The 24,192-nt window shown below is 46.9% G+C and overlaps 1 protein-coding gene across 3 annotated transcripts in view; it reads left to right on the top strand.

Annotated features, from left to right (window-relative positions):
- Positions 1 to 24,192, top strand: part of HMBOX1 (homeobox containing 1) — a 49,482-nt gene that overhangs the window by 23,688 nt on the left and 1,602 nt on the right. For all 3 annotated transcript variants that reach the window (XM_018570086.1, XM_018570089.1, XM_018570088.1), the window contains exons 3-7: positions 2,401 to 2,486; positions 3,306 to 3,416; positions 8,634 to 8,787; positions 13,988 to 14,070; positions 20,287 to 20,382. In XM_018570086.1, the coding sequence (XP_018425588.1) occupies positions 2,401 to 2,486; positions 3,306 to 3,416; positions 8,634 to 8,787; positions 13,988 to 14,070; positions 20,287 to 20,382 (530 nt within the window). The remainder of the gene's footprint in view (positions 1 to 2,400; positions 2,487 to 3,305; positions 3,417 to 8,633; positions 8,788 to 13,987; positions 14,071 to 20,286; positions 20,383 to 24,192) is intronic.

Raw genomic sequence — 24,192 nt, forward strand, 5'->3', positions numbered from 1 at the left:
ATTTTATGTCTCTGGTTTTATGTCTGAGGTAGAAGATTTATGTCTCCCCTCAGTAATGAAACTTTCCACATGCCATATGGCACTCACACACCTTCTCCAAGTTGCCTCGAATTACCCTCATCCATCCTGGTGTTATGACACTTCTGATCAGATATGACACTCATTAAAAGCAATGCCAGGCAGCCAGCTACTTTATGACATGTCACTTTGCTGGTCTGGCCCCTGGCTCCGTACACCGTCTCCTCTCTGCTTTATTAACACTTTCCCATCACATAGATCAGCGTCTGTCCCGCTTCCCCGCGCCGTCCGTCTTCTCCTCCTCCTCGCCGGAAAGCGATGATCTGAACAGGTGAACGTTCCAGACAAGAGAGCCTGTGATGTCTGGGTTCAGTGTGTACCTTGAAGCGTATCTAAACCCCAAAACTATCATTTAGGATACATATAGTGTAAATACCGGGGCATGTCCCCCGCCAGGGGCCACAGGTGCTGCATAGAGCCTCCCATACAATGGCTGTAAGCAGTATATAACGGAACTCTAGGATGTGCAAACATTAAAGGAGAACTATGAGGGGGGTGCTTTTCACTCACCTCATAGTTCTAGTTCACAATGAGACTGTCACAGGTCGGCTCAGTAGATCGGGAGGTGAGCGAACACATACCGGCGTTCGCTCACTTCTCGATCCTGTCACAGCTCTCTGCCGTGATAAGGGAGGGAATGGATTCTCCCCTCCCCGCTCCGATCCTCCAGCGCTGACTGGCGGAACGGACGGGAGAGGGGGGCGGGCACAGCTGTCTCTGCCTCTAGATAGGCAGATCCAGCTGTCACTCACGCAGCTGGGCGGATCCAGACATAATTGTCGGGATCCGCTTCAGCTGCGGCGTCTCAGTATACCGCGAGCTGTAGCTCCCTATATACTGAGCCTAGGGTGACGGGAGGAAGCTACTTTGTGTCCTCCCGTTACCCTAAGGAGAACTATGGGGAAAAACACTGACCCCATAGTTCTCCTTTAACCCTTGTGGTGGGGCTCCCCCCTGCTCCCCGGGACCAGGGAAGGCGAAGTATAAGTGAAATAAACTTCAGGTTTAGCTGCTCACATTTAGGGCTCATTTACGACCACATCCAGATTACCTCCAGACCAGATTGTTTCCAGACCCAAAGTGCATCCTAATGTATCCCTATGCTATTTCTGGACTCTGTTCACACCATCGCAGTCCGTTCCAGACCACACCAGAAAAATATTGCATGTCTCATTTTGCACCGGAACATGCATGAACACGTCAAAAACGTGCTGGAACACACACAAAAAACAAAAACAACAGCTTTTGGCGAGCTTGGATGACATCATCACCATTTGGACTTCCTGTGCTGAGGAGAGAAGATCTTGCATGAGAAAGGAACAATGATGGCTGAAGTAGATACAGAATATTTTGTGGCACTTGTAGAGCGTTACCCTGAACTGTATGACCCAAAGCAAAGGTCTGCATATAAACTCCAAAATTGACCCTTTGCTTCCCTTAGCCTCGGGAGCGGGTGCACCCAAAAATGACGTCTCCTGCGAGCACGTTCTCTGAGGATTGCTGTAGCCAACACTAACATCATGCCTGCATATGGTTGACACATGTCTGCTCCCTACCTTTCCACAAGCAAACAAAGGGAATTCCTTAAAAACAGAAGGAAGTGATCTTGGAGCATTATTAGCATACTGACAGCCCCCAAAAAATAAAAATGGAACACACTGGAATGCGTCAAAACCGCGTCAACATCGCACTACACCATGTTCCAGATCTGGACCGGAAAATGGTGTGAGCCCGGCCGTAGTGCCCAGTCAACTGGGCGTTTAATCGTGCAAATTTGGCGCGCGATATCGCGAGAAGTCTACGTCCAATGATGTTCAATATAGCTTTTCTATTGAACAGCTCCGTGTCGCTTTTTCCCCGCGGATGTCGCGCGATTTTTCTTTTTGCATGCAGCCCGACGGTGAAGGTCGCGCGATCGTCGCTGGAACGTGGCCCCCCGAACAGTCGCGCTATCCCCGGCCACGTGGATCCGCTCGAGGTAAGTTTCGCTTATTGTGAATGGGGCCTTACGGATAGTCAAGTATTGTCCTGGATAGGATCTCAGTGCGCCGGGCTCCCAGTGCTGAAAACAAGTGATCAGTTTATAGCAGGGGTGGGGAATCTCCGGCTCTGGTGATACTGCAAATCCCAATGACGGATTGCAAGATTCTCACAGCCACAGGCATGACTCCCAGAGACAGATGCATGGTGGGATTTGTAGTTTCAGCACAGCCGGAGGTTCCCCACCCCTGTTTTATAGCAAAAATGAAAGATATTTTATTGGTCAAACTTACTGATTCCTGTAGTATTCACCTCCTTGTTCTGTCTTTGTATATATTGCAGGAGGGACAGTAGTGTCATCAAAGAAGAAATCAAAGCCTTCCTGGCTAATCGAAGGATATCGCAGGCAGTGGTTGCACAAGTCACAGGTGAGTACAATGGGCCCCGTGGATCCTCTGTAGACACTTCCCTGAAAACTGAGCAAAGAGAATAATTGATCAAAACTGGAGCAGATGGAATGTGGACCAGTTGTGCATGTCAACCAATCAGCTTCTCACTTTAAAGGAGAACTATTAGGTGAGTCAAAAATCACTCATCCTCCTAGTTCTAGCCGACGTGTGACAATGAAACTGTCACAGGTCGGCTCAATAGATCGGGAAGTGAGAGAACACATACCGGCGCTCGCTCACTTCTCGATCCTGTCCCTGCAGAGAATGGTGACTGTCACTCACGGCTCCCTGCAGGGACCCCCCTCCCCGCTCCGATCCTGCAGCGCTGACTGGCGGAATGGACGGGGGATGGGGCGGGTACAGCTGGCTCTGCCTCTAGATAGGCAGAGCCAGCTGTCACTCACGCAGTTGGGTGGTTCTCGGCCGTATACAACAGTATACGGCGAGCTGTAGCTCGCCATATACTGAGCTTTGGGTCATGGAAGGCCGCTAGTTTGTGTCCTCCCCTGACCCTTAGGAGAACTATGGGGAATTCACTGACTCCATAGTTCTCCTTTAATTTTCAAAGCTTAACAGAACAAACTGAAGTGAGAAGCTGATTGGTTAGTATGGGCATCTGCTTCCGGTTCTGTCTGCTCCAGTTATGATAAAGGATGGTGTCCTGCCACTGGATACTGTAGCCTCTGGTTGCTGTACACCTTTCCATTACGTTACAGATGAGGCGGTGGGCTTCACGGCCAGTTTGGTATTTGCTTTATGTCTCGTTTCATTTCTCAGAGCCTGTTTTGTGTCTTGCAGGCATCAGTCAGAGCAGGATCTCTCACTGGCTGCTCCAGCAAGGCTCAGATCTAAGTGAGCAGAAGAAAAGAGCTTTTTATCGGTGGTACCAGCTGGAGAAGACGAGTCCCGGTAAAGTACCAATTACCGCTTTATTGTTATAGCCTGTTACTGTCTCCTCATCACATGCGTTCTGTAAATCCCGGAGGATGCCATGGAAGTTGGTTACAATTTATGGTGTTTACACTGCAGAGCGTGAGGAGCTTCACTGCTAATAATGGGGCTGACTGAGTGGAACTACGCAGCTTACCAGCTCACTTTTAACCCCCCCCCCAACATTTCATATTGCCTCCTAATCACCAACTTTATTTCTGTTTGGCCACATGCTGATACGTCTCTTCTCCCACTCTTTAAATCCTGAGCTGCCATTTTGACTCCCAGACGTCATTCATTTTTTAATTCTTTATTTCGTTATCGCACAATTTCGGGACAGGAAAAGAAAAATTTATTTATTACAGGTATTTATACCGACAATTTACACAGTGCTTTGTATGCTGCACATTCACATCCGTCCCTGCCCTCGAGGAGCTTACAATCTAAGGTGCACATTCACATCCGTCCCTGCCCTCGAGGAGCTCACAATCTAAGGTGCACATTCACATCCGTCCCTGCCCTCGAGGAGCTTACAATCTCTAAGGTGCACATTCAAATCCGTCCCTGCCCTCAAGGAGCTGGCAATCTAAAGTGCTCATTCACATCAGTCCCCACCCTTGAGGAGCTGGCAATCTAAGGTGCTCATTCACATCAGTCCCCACCCTCGAGGAGCTGACAATCTAAGGTGCACATTCACATCAGTCCCTGCCCTCGAGGAGCTCACAATCTAAGGTGCACACATCAGTCCCTGCCCTCAAGGAGCTGACAATCTAAGGTGCACATTCACATCAGTCCCTCTCCTCAAGGAGCTCACAATCTAAGGTGCACATTCACATCAGTCCCTGCCCTCGAGGAGCTTACAATCTCTAAGGTGCACATTCACATCCGTCCCTGCCCTCAAGGAGCTGGCAATCTAAGGTGCACATTCACATCAGTCCCTCTCCTCAAGGAGCTCACAATCTAAGGTGCACATTCACATCAGTCCCTGCCCTCGAGGAGCTTACAATCTCTAAGGTGCACATTCACATCCGTCCCTGCCCTCAAGGAGCTGGCAATCTAAGGTGCACATTCACATCAGTCCCTCTCCTCAAGGAGCTCACAATCTAAGGTGCACATTCACATCAGTCCCTGCCCTCTAGGAGCTTACAGTCTAAGGTCCCGATATCGCATACATGTAAGGGCCAATTTAGATAGGAGTCGGTTAACCTTCCAGCATGTCTTTGGAGTGTTGGAGGAAACCCACACAAGCACAGGGAGAACATGCAAACTCCATGCAGATAGTGTCCTGAGGGGGCAGGAAATGAACTGGGTACCCCCAGTGCTGCAAGGCCAAAGTGCTAACCACTACACCACGGTGTTGCATATCATTCAAGATCATTAAAGAAAATAAGTGGGTACTTAACCCAATGTTTAAAGGATAAGTTCACTTTCTTACAAAATGTGAGAAAATGAACTTACTGACACCATGCCGCCACCCCTCCTCCCGGCCCCGACTGTGCATAACTTGGTGCTGCCCTCACCAGCCGATATACTGCACACCATACTTCAGCCCCACAGTTACCATTCAGCATAATGCTCACAAATAGCCAAGCACTCATTGGTCAGTGCAGTTACATGGTCCGCGCTGACCAATGAGAAGCACTTCTCAGCTGGGGACCTTAACGTACACTACTTAGAAATGACATCCTGTTAGTACTAGAATGGTACCCAAAGGACATTTAATGGGGCAACCTGACAATGTCCTTGGTGGTACCAAGTTCCCACCTCTCAGCTGAAACTTGATGGCCGGTTTGCACCCCCGGTACAGTATTGGTGTATATTTATTAAATATATTGGGGGGAATTTTTCAAAGTAATTGCGTCAGTTTTAGCCTCTTAGATCATTTTTTATGTGCTAATCTGTCTTTCAACCTTTCAACACTTGCTCCTGTTTTCTTCAGAGCTTGCACTACTTTTTAACTGCACGTTTTTTTTTCACGCGTTTTCATCTGCACTTCCGGGCTGTCTGAAACTGGAGCGTCACCTAAGGAAACAATCACAACTTAAGAAGTTCCCATGACCACTTCTTCAAGATGCGACAGTTAAAAGAGAACTTTGGGGTCAGGGCTTTTCCACATAGTTCTCCTTAGGGTAACGGGGGGACACAAACTAGCGTCCTCCCGTCACCCTAAGCTCAGTATATAGGGAAGAACATTACACTAGCAACATAAATCCGGTGCAAATATATTTCGTGCAAGTTCAAAACACTCGCAATCGCTATGATAAATTCCCCCCAATGTATCTTTTTGTGAAGAGGAAAATTTGTAGTTGAATATTTAAGAAAAAAAAAAAGAACGTGTCGGCGGTGAGATGAATTCTGGTTCCAGTCAGTGATCTAGCGATAGAGAAATGGCGTCTTATTTTTCATCTGCCTTAGGGAGGCCAGCCGCTGCATTACAGGTACACGGGAAATCTACTTCTCTCCCAGTACTTAAACCGCGGAGTGGAACAATTTTAAGCTCTTTTCTAGGAGTAAATTGTGAGGAGGACGCACCTCCCCGCTCACTTCTCGGAAAGCCCGGGCCCGTGCCTGTGATTTCATCTTGCGCCGTACCTTGTGGGGGTTACCAAATCACATTTCCAGCCAATTAGGCCGACTGATGCTGTGCAGCTCTCATAATCACATTGCAATCAGCAGACGGCACGGGCCTGGAGACATCTGAATGCACCTTCTCGGAGAAGGAGATCTGTGTGCTCTTACTGTCACTGTGCACCGCCGCTGCTTCAACAGAGACCTTAACCCCTTCCTGGCCGGGGCTGCAAAAAATGCAGTTTTACTACAGAGTTCAATAGGCATGTAGACGGCTGGATACGTCTCTATCCGGCGTCCTTACATTACACATTTTTAACAGCGTTCTTTATCCTTCGAAAAAGTGAGCATTGGGAACCTTTCTGTCCCCCATTTGCTGTCCAGGGGGGCCAGACACTTGTGCCTGATCTACCGTGTTTCCCCGAAAATAAGACACTGTCTTATATTTTTTTTGGCTCAAAAAAACACACTAGGCCTTATTTTTGGAGTAGGTCTTATATTTTTATTTTAATGTACAACAATCCAAAGTTAACGCAAATCAAAATTAAATAATCCAAAATGGCAAAGTTAAGAATAGTGTGATCGGGGCAATCGGGGTGCCGTACCTTTCCAAGAGCAATTTGGTAACCAATCGCTGGCCAGAATGAGCGAAACAAACTTTCACTATGGATTCCTCACAGGCGGAGTGCATTTGGTATCACTCCGCCTGTGACAGGAGGCGGCGCTATAGAGGAAGCATCGGCTTATGCGGCTCTGCTCCCTCCGGTGCCGCCTCGCTTCCTCTAGCGCCGGCTTCGTTGGCACCGCCGATTCTCTCCTGCGGCTCTTCAAGTTCCCCCTTATGCCACCACCGTCCCTGGGAATGGTCACAACTAGGTCTTATTTTCGGGGTAGGTCTTTATATTTTAGCAATTCCCAAAAATAGTACTAGGTCTTATTTTCGGGGTAGGTCTTATTTTTCAGGGAAACAGGGTAGTTACATTGTATCTCATTTGTGCATTTACACCAAAATTTCTTTTTTTCTTAGGACAGATTTGAGTTTTATTTTGGTTACCAAAGTAAAAAAAATAAGACTAAAATGAGAATACATTCTTTTTTATTTATTTTTTTAAATTTCAGTCACTTTTGCTGCCCAGATAACAGCGTGCAACACTTTTGTCTGGATTGCACACATACCAAACATGCATGTAGCCCGAAGCTTAAAGGAGAACCATGGGGTCAGGGCTTTTCCCCATAGTTCTCCTAAGGGTCACGGGAGGACACAAACTAGCGTCCTCCCGTGACCCAAAGCTCAGTATATAGGGAGCTACAGCTAGCGGTATACTGAGACGCCGCAGCCGGTACGGATCCCGACATTACTGTGGATCCACCCAGCCGCTTGATTGACAGCTGGCTCTGCCTATCTAGAGGCAGAGCCAGCTGTACCCGCCCCCTCCACCGTCCGTTCCGCCAGTCAGCGCCGGAGGATCGGACAGGGGAGGGGGGGAATCCCTGCAGGGAGCCGTGAGTTACAGTCATGGCTCTCTGCAGGGACAGGATCGAGAGTGAGCGAGCAACGGTATGTGTTCCCGATCTTTTGAGCCGACCTGTGACAGTTTCATTGTTACACGTCAGCTCGAACTATGAGGGGAGTGAAAATCACTCCCCTCATAGTTCTCCTTTTAACATAAAACAATAATCAGGTACTAATAGAGTTCAGGGTAACTGAGTAATTTTCACTCAGCTCATAGTTTTCCTTTTAAAGTGACATCATGAGCGAAGTACCGGGGCTGCCATTGTAGGCTTCCTTATGAAGCTCTCTGGCTTCGGTATGTTTCAGTCACAGTCCCGGAACAAGGATGATGTAGATTAATGTCAGAAAAGAAAAACACAAGAACATCCCTTGTCTTCATGAAATATGTTTTATGATTTAAAATAGTATTAAAAGATGAAATGCTATTCACAAAGCCCATATGATCGCATACGTGTCATAGAGATAACAACATCCACCTCCAAAGAATGCCGGGTCCGAAATCCTACATGAACTAACATGTTTCCGGGGTGTACCCCCTTCATTAGAGTTCTGGCAATCTCTTCAGGACTGTGTGTGCGTGCATGGCCAGATTATTATGACCACCCCATCAGTACTTTGTTGGGCCGCCTTGGTGACTCCACGAGATGATGAAAGTCTTGCCCCTCCCCCGTTCTGCCCTAACATTGACTAGTCGCTGACGGCCACAATTCGCACGCTCAGACCCAGATTTTCGGCTGACAGTCCGGTCTTTAAACACTTTAACAATGAGCCGCTCCTGAACATGTAACGCATTCTGCTGTTTCGCTCCATGGCTCCGAGCGCCAACAATCATCCCGCGTTCCAAGGCTGTTACATCGCGTTGTTTCCCCGAATCTTCAGAAACAAATCACTTCTACTGTCGAATGGTGTGTGTGTGTATATGTGTGTATATATATATGTATGTATGTGTGCGTGTATGTATATAATATATATAATGTGTGTGTGTGTGTGTATATTAGAATATATATATATATATATAGATAGAAAATTGACCTGGATAATGGAGACACTTCTCCTCATACACCGCTGCAGCCCAAGCTTACTAAACAATTCCTTTCTTTTCTTACATTTTCCAGGTGCAACTCTAAGTATGAGACCAGCTCCCATCCCTATAGATGACACCGAGTGGAGGCAAACCCCACCGCCTGTCACCGCTACCTCCGGTACGTTCAGGTTACGACGGGGCAGTCGATTCACCTGGAGAAAAGAGTGCCTGGCTGTCATGGAAAGGTACGGCATGGTTCATTACGACTTATAAACTTGTTTTGTATTATGGAGGTGTGTGCACAGGAGCAGCTGCTTTTTGAGAGCCATTCCTGCTGTGTGATACGAGGGAACGACCCGAGTTTTGACAGCCAGTAATCCCAGGAGCGGAGGGTGATGGCGTTGAGAGGAGAGGAGCCAAACATCGGAGATGCATTCTAGAAGCTTTGACGTTTTTCAGCATGTATGTTTTGCATTCAAAATCCTGAAGTAGTCCATTTTCTTTTATTTTCTTTTGGTGGAGATTTCCCCTCACTTCCTGTCCCAGAGACACAAAAGGAAGTGCCATTATGTCTCTCCATAAATGGAGAAATCCCCTCTTGGATGTCACCTGACCAGGTGTCTCTATTGGAAGATTTGGCCAATTCTCCTGTTGTAGCTACTAATGTAAAATGTTGGATTTCCTGTCACTTATTGTTCCGATGATGATGATCCCTGGACAGATGGGGAGGAGGAATCTCCGCAGTGGGGACACAGACAGCAATATTTTGATGGTGGTTTAACCCTTCCCTGTTGTATCCAAAGCTAAAGAAGAAAAGTTTTGACTATTATACATACTTTGTAGATACTTTAAATGTACCCCCCATGTTCCACATTGCTGGCCATGACATCAGCATCCCTCCGGGAGGATTCCTGGTGAATGCAGACTCTGTGAAATCTCTCAAGGAGACGGTTTGGCCCATTGCAGGAGATTTTGGCAGCTCTGTATATCCCAGGATCAAACCCAGGGGTGAGCAACTCTGGCACTACAGCTGCGCTTTACCTACAAATCCCAACATGCCTCTGGGAGTCATGCCTGTAACTGTCAGTCTTGCATTGCCTCATGGGACTTGTAGTTCCACAACATCTGGAGGGCCGGGGTTGGCCACCCCTGATCTAACCGGAAGGAGCATGATCCCATCTTTGGCTAGGAGCTGCAGGCAGAAGATGGGGTAAATATAAACTTTATCGGACCCATGGAAGCGATCTGACGGCAGAGCCGCCATAATCACTTACATTGAAAGCAGACAGCCGGCTTTACTTTTGCAGCACGGGGGAGTCAGTTTAAACGGGGCCCGCTGCCACCGGCATATGACATACGTCGGTGGCAGCAAAAGGGTTAAAGTGTATTTCCACTTTTGCAGTCGAATTTGAGAAAACCCCATTATATGTTTGTGTGTTCCCATTTACACAGCATGCCAAACATCTGAAAGGAAGATGTTTCTTTGGTGAAGGACTTTGTGCAGATTCAAGGCTACTCTGAGCAGTTTGAGAGTGAAAGTAGAGGGACAAACTGAGGGTCAGACTGCGCTCCATCAGTTGCTGTTCAAATCTAGATTACAAATGATAATGAGATCTGCTGGCGCAGTACAGACAGGGTTCATTAGAGTAAAAGTAACTTCCCACAACCCCCCTCAACGTTACATGGGGGGAGAGCTAGGTAGGTGTTTAAAGGTAAAGTCCACTATTTGGGGGGAAAAATAAATGCACAAATCTTCACATTTGGAGCCAGTAAAGCATTGCAGCTACTTCCAGTGGATTGCAAGAGCAATGCTCTGGCTCCTGCAGGCTCTTCCTCCCGTCCCTGTCCGTACCGAGCTACAGACATTCAGTAACATGGACGGGAGGAAGAATGAATGGACTGCAAATGCAGTGATGAAATACAAGTCCCTCTGCCCTGGTGGCTGATAGGACTTGTAGGTTCTCCATTCACAGATCCTGTCAAGGGATATTGACGTGGCTTTGTGGGCAGAGCCAAGTACAGCCGTGCCAAATAAAAAAAAAAGATCCTCATTCCACAATTCAGGTAAAGGGGGGCGGGGTCTGGTTGCGATGTGACCGTTTCATGTTACACCCTTAGTATGGGTGTAATATAAGTTGTCACAGTGCAGGGAAAAGCAAGGTGGAGTGCACACAGGAGACAGTCTCCTGCATTCTCCTACAATTGATCTTTAGCCAATGTTATACGTGCAGTTGTGTGTACAGGTGATTGATTAGAACAATATAGAGCGTTGTGGTATCATGCTACACTCCATAGATCCCTATGTGCAGCAAGTGCTTGCAGTTACTTCATGGGCTGTAAAGGGCATGATCGCTCTTGCAAAAATCACTCGCGTCCCTGCAGCCTAACTCCGAGGCTAGCGCTAGTCAACTTGCCAAGTGTACTCATTAAGTATGCATGCCTTGCACTCCGCTTAGAAGTACCATGCGCCTCCCTCCTAGCAAGTCTGGCCAGAATGACTGATGTACTTCTCACAATGGGCAGGTATTGCCAGTGGTCCCGGAACTGGGAAATCCTACTGCAAGAGTCCTTGTGAGGCCATTGGGTGAGCCAGCCTGTCGATAAGCTACATTAGCCGAGTTAGATTATTATAAAAACAAAAATGAACACGGCTAAGGTAATTTAACTGGCTTTCCCTTGCTACCAATATCTCTAGTCCTGAGACGTAAACTGCACCAGGGTGAGCACTTTGTTCTGCGACGACTTATGCTGTCAATAATTTTATGATTGGTTTATCCCCCTTCTGCCGTCTCCTATCGATTTGTTGCCGTTCCAGAAGCCTCAGATGCTGTTTTTTCAGCTTTGCATGTTCTGTGGACGGGGGCCAAGTGTCTGCTATAATAATATTATACCTTGATCTTAAAGTTGCTGGATCCAATTTAGCTGTGCATACATTGCGGCATAGCTGAATATGGAGATAACTCATTCCTGACAGACCTCGAATGCACCCACATAAGATCAGCCTCATATGTCCAGGGTGCTTTTCTTGTGCCGCAGTAATGCTGTTGGGTTTTCCATATGGTTCTTGAAATGGGATCTGAGATGAGGAGGCTGTATGGGGGGGGGGGGGGGGGGGGCTTATGGAAACACCCCTATATTGGCTGCCTTTGTCTATACAAACATCATACTTTAATTATAGTTGTCTAAAGGCTCTTAGTCAATGGATTTTGGGCATGTGCCTATTGCCAAATGTGGTGTGCTTTCGGGTGCACTCCGTTTGCATGTGACATCAGTTTGAGATATTTTTGAGATCCTTCAGAGTTCGTTGATGAGTGCGTTTTAACCTGCATATGACCACCCCCTTCTAAACTGCGTCAAGCTGCTTTTGGAATCCTTTGTATGGGGAGGGAAAAGGTTCTTATGTAAACTAAACTCCATTGACTCCTTAGGTGTCCCGGTAATGAAATCACTTCACCATCGTTCCTGGACATTCCTCACCCACCTTTTGGGTGTCCTGGTTTTGTGTTCTGATTTAGGGCCTGTTCACACGACGTCCGTTTTCTGTGCTGACCTGATCCGTACGCTCCTGCACTAAAAATGCATCCCAATGTATCCCTATGTGTTTTATGGGCTACAGTTCTCACGTGCGCAGTCCGTTCAGGTCACGAAAAATACTGCATGTCACATTTTGTACGGTCAGGAAACGCACCGGAAACGCAAAACGCGTCAAATGCACTGCACTGCAGCTAACATACTGACAGCCCCATTCCAGCAAAAAAAACAAAAACATTATTTATTTTACCTGGAACGCATCAAAAACGTGGGCCAAAACGCACTGCATCAGTAGCACCGCGTCTGCAGTTCCGCACCTGATCAGGACCTGATATCATGTGAACAGGCCCTTTATAAAAATTAATCAGGGTTTGTGGGTCCCGCTGGACCTGGCCATGTCAGATGGGGACACATTCAAAGATCTCACCAGAGAGACAACCAAAATTGTTCTATCTATTCGGTATTGGTTGAACTTGACTCTTCAGTGTGCCCATAGACAGCCAGGTACTTCCCAGAGAACGATGAGCCGGGGGGCCGGATATCTACTCACAAATGGAGCAAGTCTTCAGAGTATCCGGATCTACTGGGATTCTCACTGGATGGTGACATTGACCCAGTTGTGTTATTTTGATCCTTCCTTCTGCTATGGAGCTTGTTCCCTCTACTGAAGATCGATCCTTGCTCACAAGGGGATTGTCCAATAACTTTTCTGTGCAATCACAAGGTCCCTTGGCTGCTGGAGGCCCCACTAGAAGATCAAATTATCAGGTTGCATGACTTGAAGGCGATGGTTAAAATCAAGAGCATTTTTGCTTAGGACTTTCCTTAACCGGCTCAGCTCTCTTACTTTGTACACCACCTATGGACCAGAGCAGTTCCTAGCATCAGTACTATGGGCCCGTTTATTCAGCAATAAACTTTGTCATTACTTTAGATAACAAAGGAATGCATCTTTTTTTTTTCCACTTCCTGTTGCTCATAGAAGAGCTGATGTAAAAGAAGATGGCCAGAGCTTAACAATGGAGGTCTGTCATTAGTGAAGTGAGTCCGGACAGTCCTTATTGACCAGGAAGAGGATGGCACTCTTTGCAAAGTTGCAGCTTGTTCATTCTATGCTTCGTGCTCCTGAAATAATGATTAAGCTCTCATTCACACGACTAACGGCCGGCCCGTACAGATCCATGCTGCGTGCGCGGCCGTATCGGGCTGTTCCCGGGAAGGACAGGTGCTGCGTGTGATTTGTACGCAGTAGCCTGTTCTTCTCTATGGGTGTACGCCGCCGTACGGTCACCCAAACTGCACGTCCGTGCGGGTGTCCCTGCTCGGACGCAGGCAGGATCCATCCTGTCAGCGTACGAATACGGACACCTGGACGCGTATGGCCGCATACTCCCATAGAGAAGAACAATCACACGCAGGACCTGTTTTTCCCGGAGCGGCCCAATACGGCCGTGCACGCAGCACGAAACCTGCTGGTCGTGTAAATGATGGCTAAAAGTCAGATGAAACTTCTGCCACATCCGCAGGCCAGGACCACTCATTGGAGGGAAGAGGTGGTGTGTATTGCAAATTTGTAACCTCATCAGTAATTTACTTATCAGATATAACACACCAATAACGAACTCCATAGCGTAGCGTGCCTTAGTTGTACTGAGGGCATTGGGTGGTGGTCTGTGAAGGTTCTCGCTCATCCAGGTCATGGTATATCTGGGGGGAAAAAAAATCTGAACTGAGAAAGCTGGTCGGATGACCAGCAAAACATCTTCAACAAAAATACAGCAAGTCAAGCTGCCTGGGTTTATATTTTTTGGGTGGTGGGGAATTTTGTATGTGTTTTATAAACTTAAAAAGCGATGGATGTTCTTTACGTATATAGATAAGATAACGCTAACTATGAAAACTTGAATTTTCCAGCTATTTTAATGAAAACCAGTATCCAGATGAGGCCAAGCGGGAGGAGATTGCCAATGCGTGCAATGCAGTTATACAAAAACCAGGTGAGTGTGATATGTCTGCATCTTTCTGATCTCTACAGTCAGCACTTCTGTATATACACACACGAGTCTTCAAAAGTATTAAAATCTCTAAGAAATAACTATTTTAAATACTTCCGTGCCGGCCGTTGTATAAAAACGGCCGGCCGGGAGCTCTCTAGATCTGAGCGGGGCGTCTTTAGACATCCGCTCAGCCACGCCCCCTCGCGCGGGAAATGCCCGATATTTAAAAACAGGCAGCGATGCCTGTTAACATACAAGCAATCCGCCGGCTTTACAGCCGGCAGATCGATTGTATGGGGAAAGGATTGGTGGCCCGACCTCTCCCCCCGTCGTTGTCCCGCTGGTCCCGGGCTCCGCTATGCACGGGATCAGCATGGTGCCTCTGTCACAGGGGATCAGAGGGAGATCAGTACACGAGCTCCCTCCGGTCCCCTCTCCACTGCAAGAATGCGCAAGTATTGTATATTACATCACTTCCGCATTCTTGTGTCACTCTCCAGCTTCATCAGCTTCTTTTGGGGGGTCCCAGGTGACTTTATGGGTCTTGGAGACCCCTGATGTCTCCTTAACCCCTTCATGACTGAGCTTGTTTTTGGTTTCTGTTCGTAAATGACTGACACACTTTTGACATTTTTGCTGTGTGATTCTTCCACGTCAGTAATATACTTTCTTACAAAGTGCACCCACACATATTATATATTGTTTTTTAGAGGACAGATAGGGCTATATATTTATATCACATATGTGTGTCTAACGCCTCACTTAGCACAAATACAAATTAAAAAAAGAGGAAAAAACACAGCGCTGAATACTGAATAATGGCCGGGCCAGGAAGGGGGTGTAACACCGCGGTCTTCAAGCGGTTAAAGGTTATATGTTTTGTTTTTAAATAATTTGCCATTGAATCGATTTTTAGAAATATAGCCAAGAGATAACTTACCTTACAAATGGCTATTGCTGATGGAAATTACCTCTTGATTCACACGGGACTATAATGTTTCAATAATCGGTCATCCAGAAACATTTGTAATCGCGTTCTCACAACCTGTCATGTTGTTAAATCAAAAATAAAGGACAGTTCATTTGTGGGTTCAAACATTGCTCCAACTAAATGGTTTTCCCGAAAAACGCATGGTTTCATTTCTCTGGGAAAGTGAAATTATTCCAATGCGTCAACTTGCCGAGAAACCAATGAGTAAAGAGAAGAGGAAACACTGGATTTAACCAGGTGTAGAATGGGAACCTGTTTAGGATGCGTTTATTCTAACGAAGGACCGCTAGATCGAAATATAAGGGTTTGGTTTATCTACAAATTGGGGTTTACGTCAATTCTTTTCACAAAGAAAGGGAATATACAGGTGAAACTCGAATAATTAGAATATCGTGCAAAAGTAATTGCAGTAAGTGCTGCAAAAGGGGCCCAAACCAAGTACTGAGTACATATGCATGCTGGTACTTCTCAGAGGTCCGATATTGTTCTATGTACAATCCGTGTTTTATTGATTGCATGTAATAATCTACTTTCTTGAGGTTGTGGATTTGGGGTTCTTGGGGTTTTCATGAGCTGTAAGCCATAATCATCACAATGATGACAAATCACGGCTTGAATTATCTTGCTTTGCATGTAATGAGTCTCTCTCATATATTAGTTTCACCGCATAAGTTGCATTAGTGAAATAAATGAACTTTGCCCGATATTCTAATTATTCCAGTTTCACCTGTAGGTGACGGGTGGCAGTGAAAGGGGAAGAAGTCTACTCTGTAGCATACTCACTCTCTTTACAACTCTCACACAAGGCCTCTGTCTACTCTTCGAAAACACCAATCAGGGGGTCCCAGCCAATCACATGAACGCTTGCTGGATTAAGGCGACATTCACACCTACACTTTTGGTCCGGTTTGGTATCCCTGGTATCTTGGCATTCCTGCTGCAGGAAATTGCAAGTTCCTGGCCCAGGAATACCAAATTGCACCTAAGTAAGGCTCTGTTCACACCTAGGCGTATCGAATATGCGCGTTCCGTGACACGCGTTTTTACCGCGATTCGCGGTAAAGAACAAACGCGCAACAAACGCGTGTTTCCGAGGGCTACTTGGCTGTATCCCAATGGAAACGCGCAACAAAAACGCCGCAAAGAAGCTCATGTACCTTTTCAGGCGTAGGCCGTTTTGTAGCGCGTTCAGTCGGGCTGAAATACGCCCAGGTGTGAACCATACCCATAGAAAACAATGGGATTTTCATGTTTGAGCGTTTCGTAGAGCGTTGAACGCGCTCCAAAACGTACAGGTGTGAACCAGGCCTAAGACTTGTCCATAAGGTCCTAAACGTTTGTCACTGTCCTCTGTTCCATTCATGTGACCTCTGATTTCTGAAGGTGGTTATTCAGACTGAGATGGGGAGAATTGTAATTGTGCTCCCAGCCAGCCGGCCCTGCTAGCAGTTGTGTCCTCACAAATACCCCAGGGGGTCATAGCGGGTAATTCGAAGTGGCTTTGCAATCGGTGACACTGCTTAACTTGCGTTTGATACCGTAGCTTGATTGCCAGCACCTTCCCACCCCACTTACCTCAATTGTGGGGTCCTGCTGTTGTTTTTTTGAAAATGGCACTGCTGTGTATGGCTCTGCCCACACAGCCACGTCATCCATTCTCATGTCCTTTGACAGGATCTGTGAGTGGGGAGTCTACAAGTCCCGTCCCAGAAGGACTTGTAGGTCTCAATGCAATACTAGTCTGGTGACATCACCAGACTTGTAGTCCATTCATTCCTCCTTCTGTCCCTGTAACTGAAAGACCATACCTCGGTACGGACAGGGATGAGAGAATGAATCTACAGGAGCCTTAGCATTGCAAACCTTTGACTCTGGTGAAGAGGGGATGCCCCCTCCAAATGCATTAGTTCAGGTGCTAGGTCACCTTTGTTGTTTGAGAAGGTGTCAGCTTTTTGGCCAGTAATTACTGACGTGTGCGGTCAGGGCAGACCCCAGGACAGCTTAATCATGTTTAAAGCCCGCATTGTCTTGTGGTTTGCGTGTAGATTTTTTAGTGTGTTTTAAAGGAGAACTATGGGGTCAGTGTTTTTCCCCATAGTTCTCCTTAGGGTAACGGGAGGACACAAACTAGCGTCCTCCCGTCACCCTAGGCTCAGTATATAGGGAGCTACAGCTCACGGTATACTGAGACGCAGCAGCCGGAGCGGATCCCGACGTAGATGACGGGATCCGCCCAGCTGCGTGAGTGACAGCTGGCTCTGCCTATCTAGAGGCAGAGCCAGCTGTACCCGCCCCCTCCCTCGTCCGTTCCGCCAGTCAGCGCTGGCAGATCGGAGCGGGGAGGGGGGAGTCCAGCCCCTCCCCCTGTCACGGCAGAGAGCCGTGACAGGATCGGAAGGTGAGCGAACGCCGGTATGTGTTCGCTCACCTCCCGATCTACTGAGCCGACCTGTGACAGTCTCATTGTCACAGGTCGGCTAGAACTATGAGGTGAGTGAAAATCACTCATCTCATAGTTCTCCTTTAATGAATTATATATTTTTCTTTGATCATTGTACTATGCTGCTCTGTTTTTTGGCTTGTTTTTTGCATGTATACGTTTCCTTGTGCACATGCTTCACAGACATCAGCGACCCCTGAGTTTGTTCAGACCCTACCCTGATAAGCCCATGCATACTTTGAGGTTCCTTTTGGTAGTGAGACATGAGCAGCAAAACTTGATTCCAAAATGGAAGGAAGCCAATGGGGGTTCCACAAGTGACTCATTGAGGTGCTTACTGCCCCACCACCAGGTTCACACTCCAGAAATCCGTGCAGAGCAATGTTTTGTTTGTCATCGTTGCATATTATTCAGCAAGGACCTTGGAATGTTATGTAAAATCACAACAATCTACATAATTTATGTGGAAACAATAATTCATTTCCCTATCAAAGCCCTTGGTGGAAAGCCAGCCAGCTTAAATTCAGCCCGATGCCAAGATGCTTTTGGCAGGTAGCTGTGCGAGGTGCAAGTAGATGTTTCTGTGGCATCTTCATTGTGATTACCGATTTTCAAGGTTAACTGATCATACTTTGTGTTTTAGCTTGCAGGTGTTTGAGAAATCTGTTGTATCTGTTTGAATGGCATCCGGAGTTTTGTTTGGTTTTAAAGCAGAGCTCCAACTATGTAGAAGAAAAGAATAAATGCTTTCTCAAACACTTTCTAAAGTTTTGTACTGAAGTTCACTTTCTTGCCTCATCACCGCTGTGTCCGTACTCATAAAGTAAATATTACTTCCCGCTTAATGCCCGCTTAACTTTCCAGTTGTGCAACAGTAAGCATCACACAGCCACTTTCTGTTTGTTAGGACCACATGCCAAACACAAGGCCCGCGGGCCGAATCCGGCCCGCCAGACCATTTCATATGTCACACCTCTCCCGCAGTTTTACATTTTTTAACCAAAGCTGGCGCTGTAAACAGGCGCCGGGCTTCACGGGAAGGCTGCCGAGGTCCCCAGCAAGGTCCCGGCTGCCTTCCCGTGAATCGCAATGCCTATTTACAGTCTTGGGCGAAAATCTACTTCTTGCAGATCCATGCTGCTCGCACCCACGGAGACTGACCAGGACCCCTGGTGAGAACGCACAGCCCAGCTTAGAACCTGCACAGCCACCTGAGAGTCCACACGGCCCAGCATAGACCCTGCACAGCCACCCGAGAGTCCGCACAGCCTAGCCTAGACCCTGCATGGCCCACCTTAGAACCTGCACAGCCACCTGAGAGTACACACGGCCCAGCAAAGACCCTGCACAGCCCACCTTAGAACCTGCATAGCCACCTGAGAGTCCACACGACCCAGCCTAGACCCTGCACAGCCCGCCTTAGAACCTGCACAGCCACCTGAGAGTCCACACGGCCCAGCATAGGACCTGCACAGCCACCTGATAGTCCACACGGCCCAGCATAGAACCTGCACAGCCCAGCTTACAACCTGCACAGCCAGCTTAGAGTCCACACGGCCCAGCTTACAACCTGCACAGCCAGCTGAGAGTCCACACGGCCCAGCATAGAACCTGCACAGCCCAGCTTACAACCTGCACAGTCAGCTGAGAGTCCTCACTATTACACTAATTGCCATTTTTTTCCCTAGACTTCGACTTTCAGTGCTTGTTATTGGTTATGATTAAAACCAGCAATAATCCAATGCAGAGGCAATGTTTTAATATGATAAAGAGTAGAAACCTTTTATATAGTCTTAGAGATGCAACAGGCCCTTTGAGGGCAAACATAATGCTGATGCAGCCCGCAATGAAATTGAGTTGGACACCCCTGGTTTAGACTCTCCTCTGTAGTTTTTGACACATACAACAAGTGCTGATGCCGGGCTGGATTGAATGGATCACAATTGGCATGAGATCCCGTCCAGTCATGACTACCTTATGGGCCTTGCTTGTTCTCTACTTTGAGCCTGCAAGTAACGCCTACCTCCTGAGCCCTTCCACTTTTATGTCCGGAACTATCATGAAAGTACACATGGGAATGAGTAGATTCTGGATTCATCGACAGCAAACAGTAACTTCTTCCAGGCACCCTGGATTAGCAAACAACGATGGAGAGATCCTATGACATCATAGATGCTTTAAACTGCTATTTACAGTGCTAAAAGCAAAGAGGGAGATACTTTACAGTGGGGCTTTGCTGGTAGTTCTGAGATGAAGCATATATTGTGGAGGTGAGGTGATCCTGGAGTTGAGCTTTAAGGGTGCAATCACACCAAAATCAGAAGGGAAATTGCAAGTCAATGGAGGCTCTGTTGACTTGAAATTGTACCTTCCTATCCGATGTGTTGTGATCAGGTTTTTCAACGGATGTTAAAATTAATGGGGGTGAATGGGGCCAGTTCACACCAGATCCATTGCGTTACGTTGCATGTTCTACTTTTTTATTCAGCACATCGTAACACAATGGAAGGGAGTGGTGTGAACTGGCCCCATTCACACCCGTTCATTTTTCGGTGCCCTTCTGTTAGCATCCATTGAAAGACTGATCGCAATGCATCGGATCCGGTGTGAACGGGCCCTAAGACCTATTTACATCACAAATAAAGTTCACCACATTTCACCTTTTCCGGCATGAAACATCTTTTAGTAAAACTTATTGAGAAACGTATGATTTTCAGCAACCCCTAAGACCCAGCCCATCCGTTCTTCCTTATTCCCTACAATAAGTTCGCTTTTCTCATTGCAGGCAAGAAGCTTTCAGATCTGGAGCGAGTTACCTCCTTGAAAGTGTACAACTGGTTTGCCAACAGGCGGAAGGAAATCAAAAGAAGAGCCAATATCGGTAATGTACCAGAGCACAGCCGTACTGACCATCAGCTTGAAGGCCCAACCACACACCTTTCTGTTTTAACTACCCCCCATGGAGGCAAACCTGGAAGTCCCATTAAGGAAGCCAGGTGGCGTGTAATGACTTTCCACCCAGCGTCACCAGGTGATGAGGGAGCATGAAGCCGGCTTCCTGGCCAATCAGGAAGCTGGGTGCCGCATCATTACACAGCGCCCGGCTTCTTGATTGGCCAGCTTCCCGACCAATCAGGAAGCAGGCCAGGGAGTTATTACATGCTGCCCGGCTTCCTGATTGGTCATGGAACCGACTTCCCGGCCAATCAGGAAGCCCGGCGCCCGGCTTCCTGATTGACCAGTTTCCCGACCAATCAGGAAGCCAGCTCCATGCTCCCTCGTCGCAAGTGACGAGGGAGTATGGAGCCAACATCCCGACCAATCAGGAACCCGGGCTTCCTGATACCGGAAGCTCAAGTATCGAGCTAGTCATCTGAGCATTTGGACAAGTACTCACCCAAATACTTGGCATCGGCACCGATACTAGTGTCTGTATCGGTCCATCCCTTATTATTATTATTATTAATGCCAAGCAGTGGCCAGCAAAACAAGCAAGATACTATCCTGCATTAAAGAGGCATTGCAGCAAGGGATAAAAACATAATTTGAACCACTTTATAAATCGCTGGTTCAGCCTCACCTTGAGTATGTGGTTCAGTTCGGTCACCAACCCTCAGGAAAGACGTCCATGAAGATCGCCTCCAGAAATTAAAATTGGTCTCCTTAGAAAAGAGGCTCTTAAAGTGACATTAAACCCTCACATTTTTTAACATAAACCAATACTGTAATGTGCGCCTTACTGTAATCCATGGTTGTTTCCCTTCTCTTTGCTGCTCTTCCTTTTAAATCCTCATGTCTTTTCATGCTGGGGGAGAACTTCCCTTTGCAGCTGAGCGCCTCTTCTCTGTAGCGCTGGCTCAGGTTACAAACCAACACACAGACACCATGTATCCATTCCAGAGACAAGGTAGTCTGCTGCAAAACAGAAGTTCTCCCCCAGCATGAGAACAGATACAGATTTTAAAGGAAGAGAAGCAAAGAGAAGGGAAACAACCATGGATTACAGTAAGGCGCACATTACAGTATTGTTTTATGTTAAAAAATCTGACGGTTTAATGTCACTTTAAGGGGGGGGACCTAATTGCAATTTTCAAAATCATTAATGGGGACCACAATATTCGGAACAAGATGTTTACACCGAGAACTCTATTGATGACACGGGACACAACAAGGGGTTAGAAGAGAGGAGGTCTATTCTTAGGCTGCGCAATAGTTTTTTTTTTAACTATGTGAGTAGTACAAATATGGAATTCATTTCCACAGACAATAGTATCCGCTGATGGCATTGATCAATTCAAGAAACTTCTAGATGAGTTTTAGTTCACTCATTATAAAAGGATATGGGAAGTATTAGATCCAAGTATATACAGAGACACACACATACAGGTTGAACTGGATGGACCTGTGTCTTTATTCAGTCTCGCCTGCTATGTTACTATGAGATCAGTGATGGCAGCCGGCTTATTTTTCTCAGTAGAGGTCTCCTTTAAAGGAGAACTATGGGGTCAGGGCTTTTCCCCATAGTTCTCCTTAGGGTAACGGGAGGACACAAACTAGCGTCTTCCCGTCACCCTAGGCTCAGTATACCGCGAGCTACTGAGACGCCGCAGCCGGAGCGGATCCCGACATCGATGTAGAGATCCGCCCAGCTGCGTGAGTGACAGCTGGCTCTGCCTATCTAGAGGCAGAGCCAGCTGTACCCGCCCCCTCCCCCGTCCGATCCGCCAGTTAGCGGAAGGGGGGAATCCAGCCCCTCCCCTGTCACGGCAGAGAGCTGTGACAGGATGGAGAGGTGAGCGAACGCCGGTATGTGTTCGCTCACCTCCCGATCTACTGAGCCGACCTGTGACAGTCTCATTGTCACAGGTCGGCTAGAACTAGGAGGTGAGTGAAAAGCACCCCCACCCCTCCCCCCCCTCATAGTTCTCCTTTAAGTTTGCAAGGTGATAAAAGACATGTCAGTTCTTCTAGAAGTTCTTGTGCTGTGCCCATCGAAGACCTCTCCACCCCTCTCTGCTTTTGGATAATAGATATTTTCCCTAGACTCTTGGATATTACACACTGGGCAGATTTTGGTAGACATGGACCAGCAGTGCCCGGTGTTTGACCCCAATTTGTTGCTCCAAGATATATTACCACTCCTCGGCCTGCATCACTAAATGGGATTTAATACAGTTATCCCGGCAATAGGCAGCTTGAAGCAATACTCTCAGCTTGAAGCATCACTTGTGAGCCACAGGTAGCAAATGACTGATTTAAAAATAAAATACCCTGGTGGCTACTTTTTGAACATTACCTGGAATCCTGAAATAGACCTTCGCTTGACACACTGATATTATACTATTATACTATTATATTGTTAGCATGGCCAGCAGAGACTGCTCGATGTTGCCTCATGTTTTCTAGGAGAGAGAGATCACAAGGATTTTAATTGCTGGTGATAGCCAACAAGTGCTTAATGCAAACTCAACGAGAGCAATAGCCGAGGGGGATCTATTTGTAGCCGAGGGGGATAAATCTGAAGTGCTGGCATTAAACGTGGCATAGAACTAATGCATTACACATACATGCATTGTTTTGTGTATGCTCCTGTCTTCAGAGAATGGATATACATGCTCTTGCGTGCATATGTAATTAGACAATGCATAGGTATCAGAATTCTCATTATTATTATTATTATTATTATACAGAATGTATATAGCGCCAACAGTTTGCGCAGCGCTGTACAATATAATGCTGTGCACACACCTTACAACCACTTTTACCACAACTTTTGTCTTGTGATGGTCGTAAGGTACTTAAAAAAACGTACGATCTGACTATCTTGGACAGGCAGATAGTACTTGCGATGATCGCAAGCCGCGCCCCCCCCCCCCCCCGCGGGGGCGGGACCGTCCGGCTTTTATCTTACGAACATGTTAGCACACCCGCCGAACATCGTACGATGCTCGGCGGGTTTGCAAACATGTTCGTAAGTTTTAAGTCGTGCGACTTTACAGTAGTAGAGGTCGCACGGCTTCCACACACCTTACGATAATCGCACGATCGCGGGATTTCCCGCGATTATCGTAAGGTGTGTGGGCACCCTAAGGAAGACATTACAATCACAATGCAATTCAAGACAGATTGGTAAGGAGGGCCCTGCCCCTGAGGGCTTACAATCTAGTAAAGCCAGTAACAAATTTAGCCCCTAGATTAGCATAATATAGCTGATGTGGCCTTGTGCGTTCACAAGGAGCCAGTGATATTGTCAATATCACTCATTGCTTTAAAATGTAATACATTTCTGTAGTTCATCTTTTCCTGAAGAGGGCCAGTCAGGTTCTCAATTACCTGTATAGTGCACAGTCCCTAGTTTGCCCTGCAATGACAGTAGGAGACAAAGGGAGATGAGTTTAATGGCCGTGGTCACCTGGCAAAGCAGTATTGCTCAGGTGATAACAGAAGTTACCATTTACAGCCAATGTGTTGGGCTCCTGTTACCTTCCCTGTAGTTATGGTTGCTACTGTGTTTCCCTGAAAATAAGACACTGTCTTATATTTTTTTTGAGCTCAAAAAAACACACTAGGGTCTTATTTTCGGGGTAGGCCTTATTTTTTTTTTAATGCATAACAATCCAAAACTAATCCAAATTAAATAATCCAAAATGGTTAAGATTAGGGTGATCAGGGCAATCAGGGGTGCCATACC

This window comes from Nanorana parkeri, unplaced genomic scaffold (assembly GCF_000935625.1).
Source record: "Nanorana parkeri isolate BGI_ZX_2015 unplaced genomic scaffold, ASM93562v1 scaffold1453, whole genome shotgun sequence".
In the NCBI taxonomy this organism is placed as follows: domain Eukaryota; kingdom Metazoa; phylum Chordata; class Amphibia; order Anura; family Dicroglossidae; genus Nanorana; species Nanorana parkeri.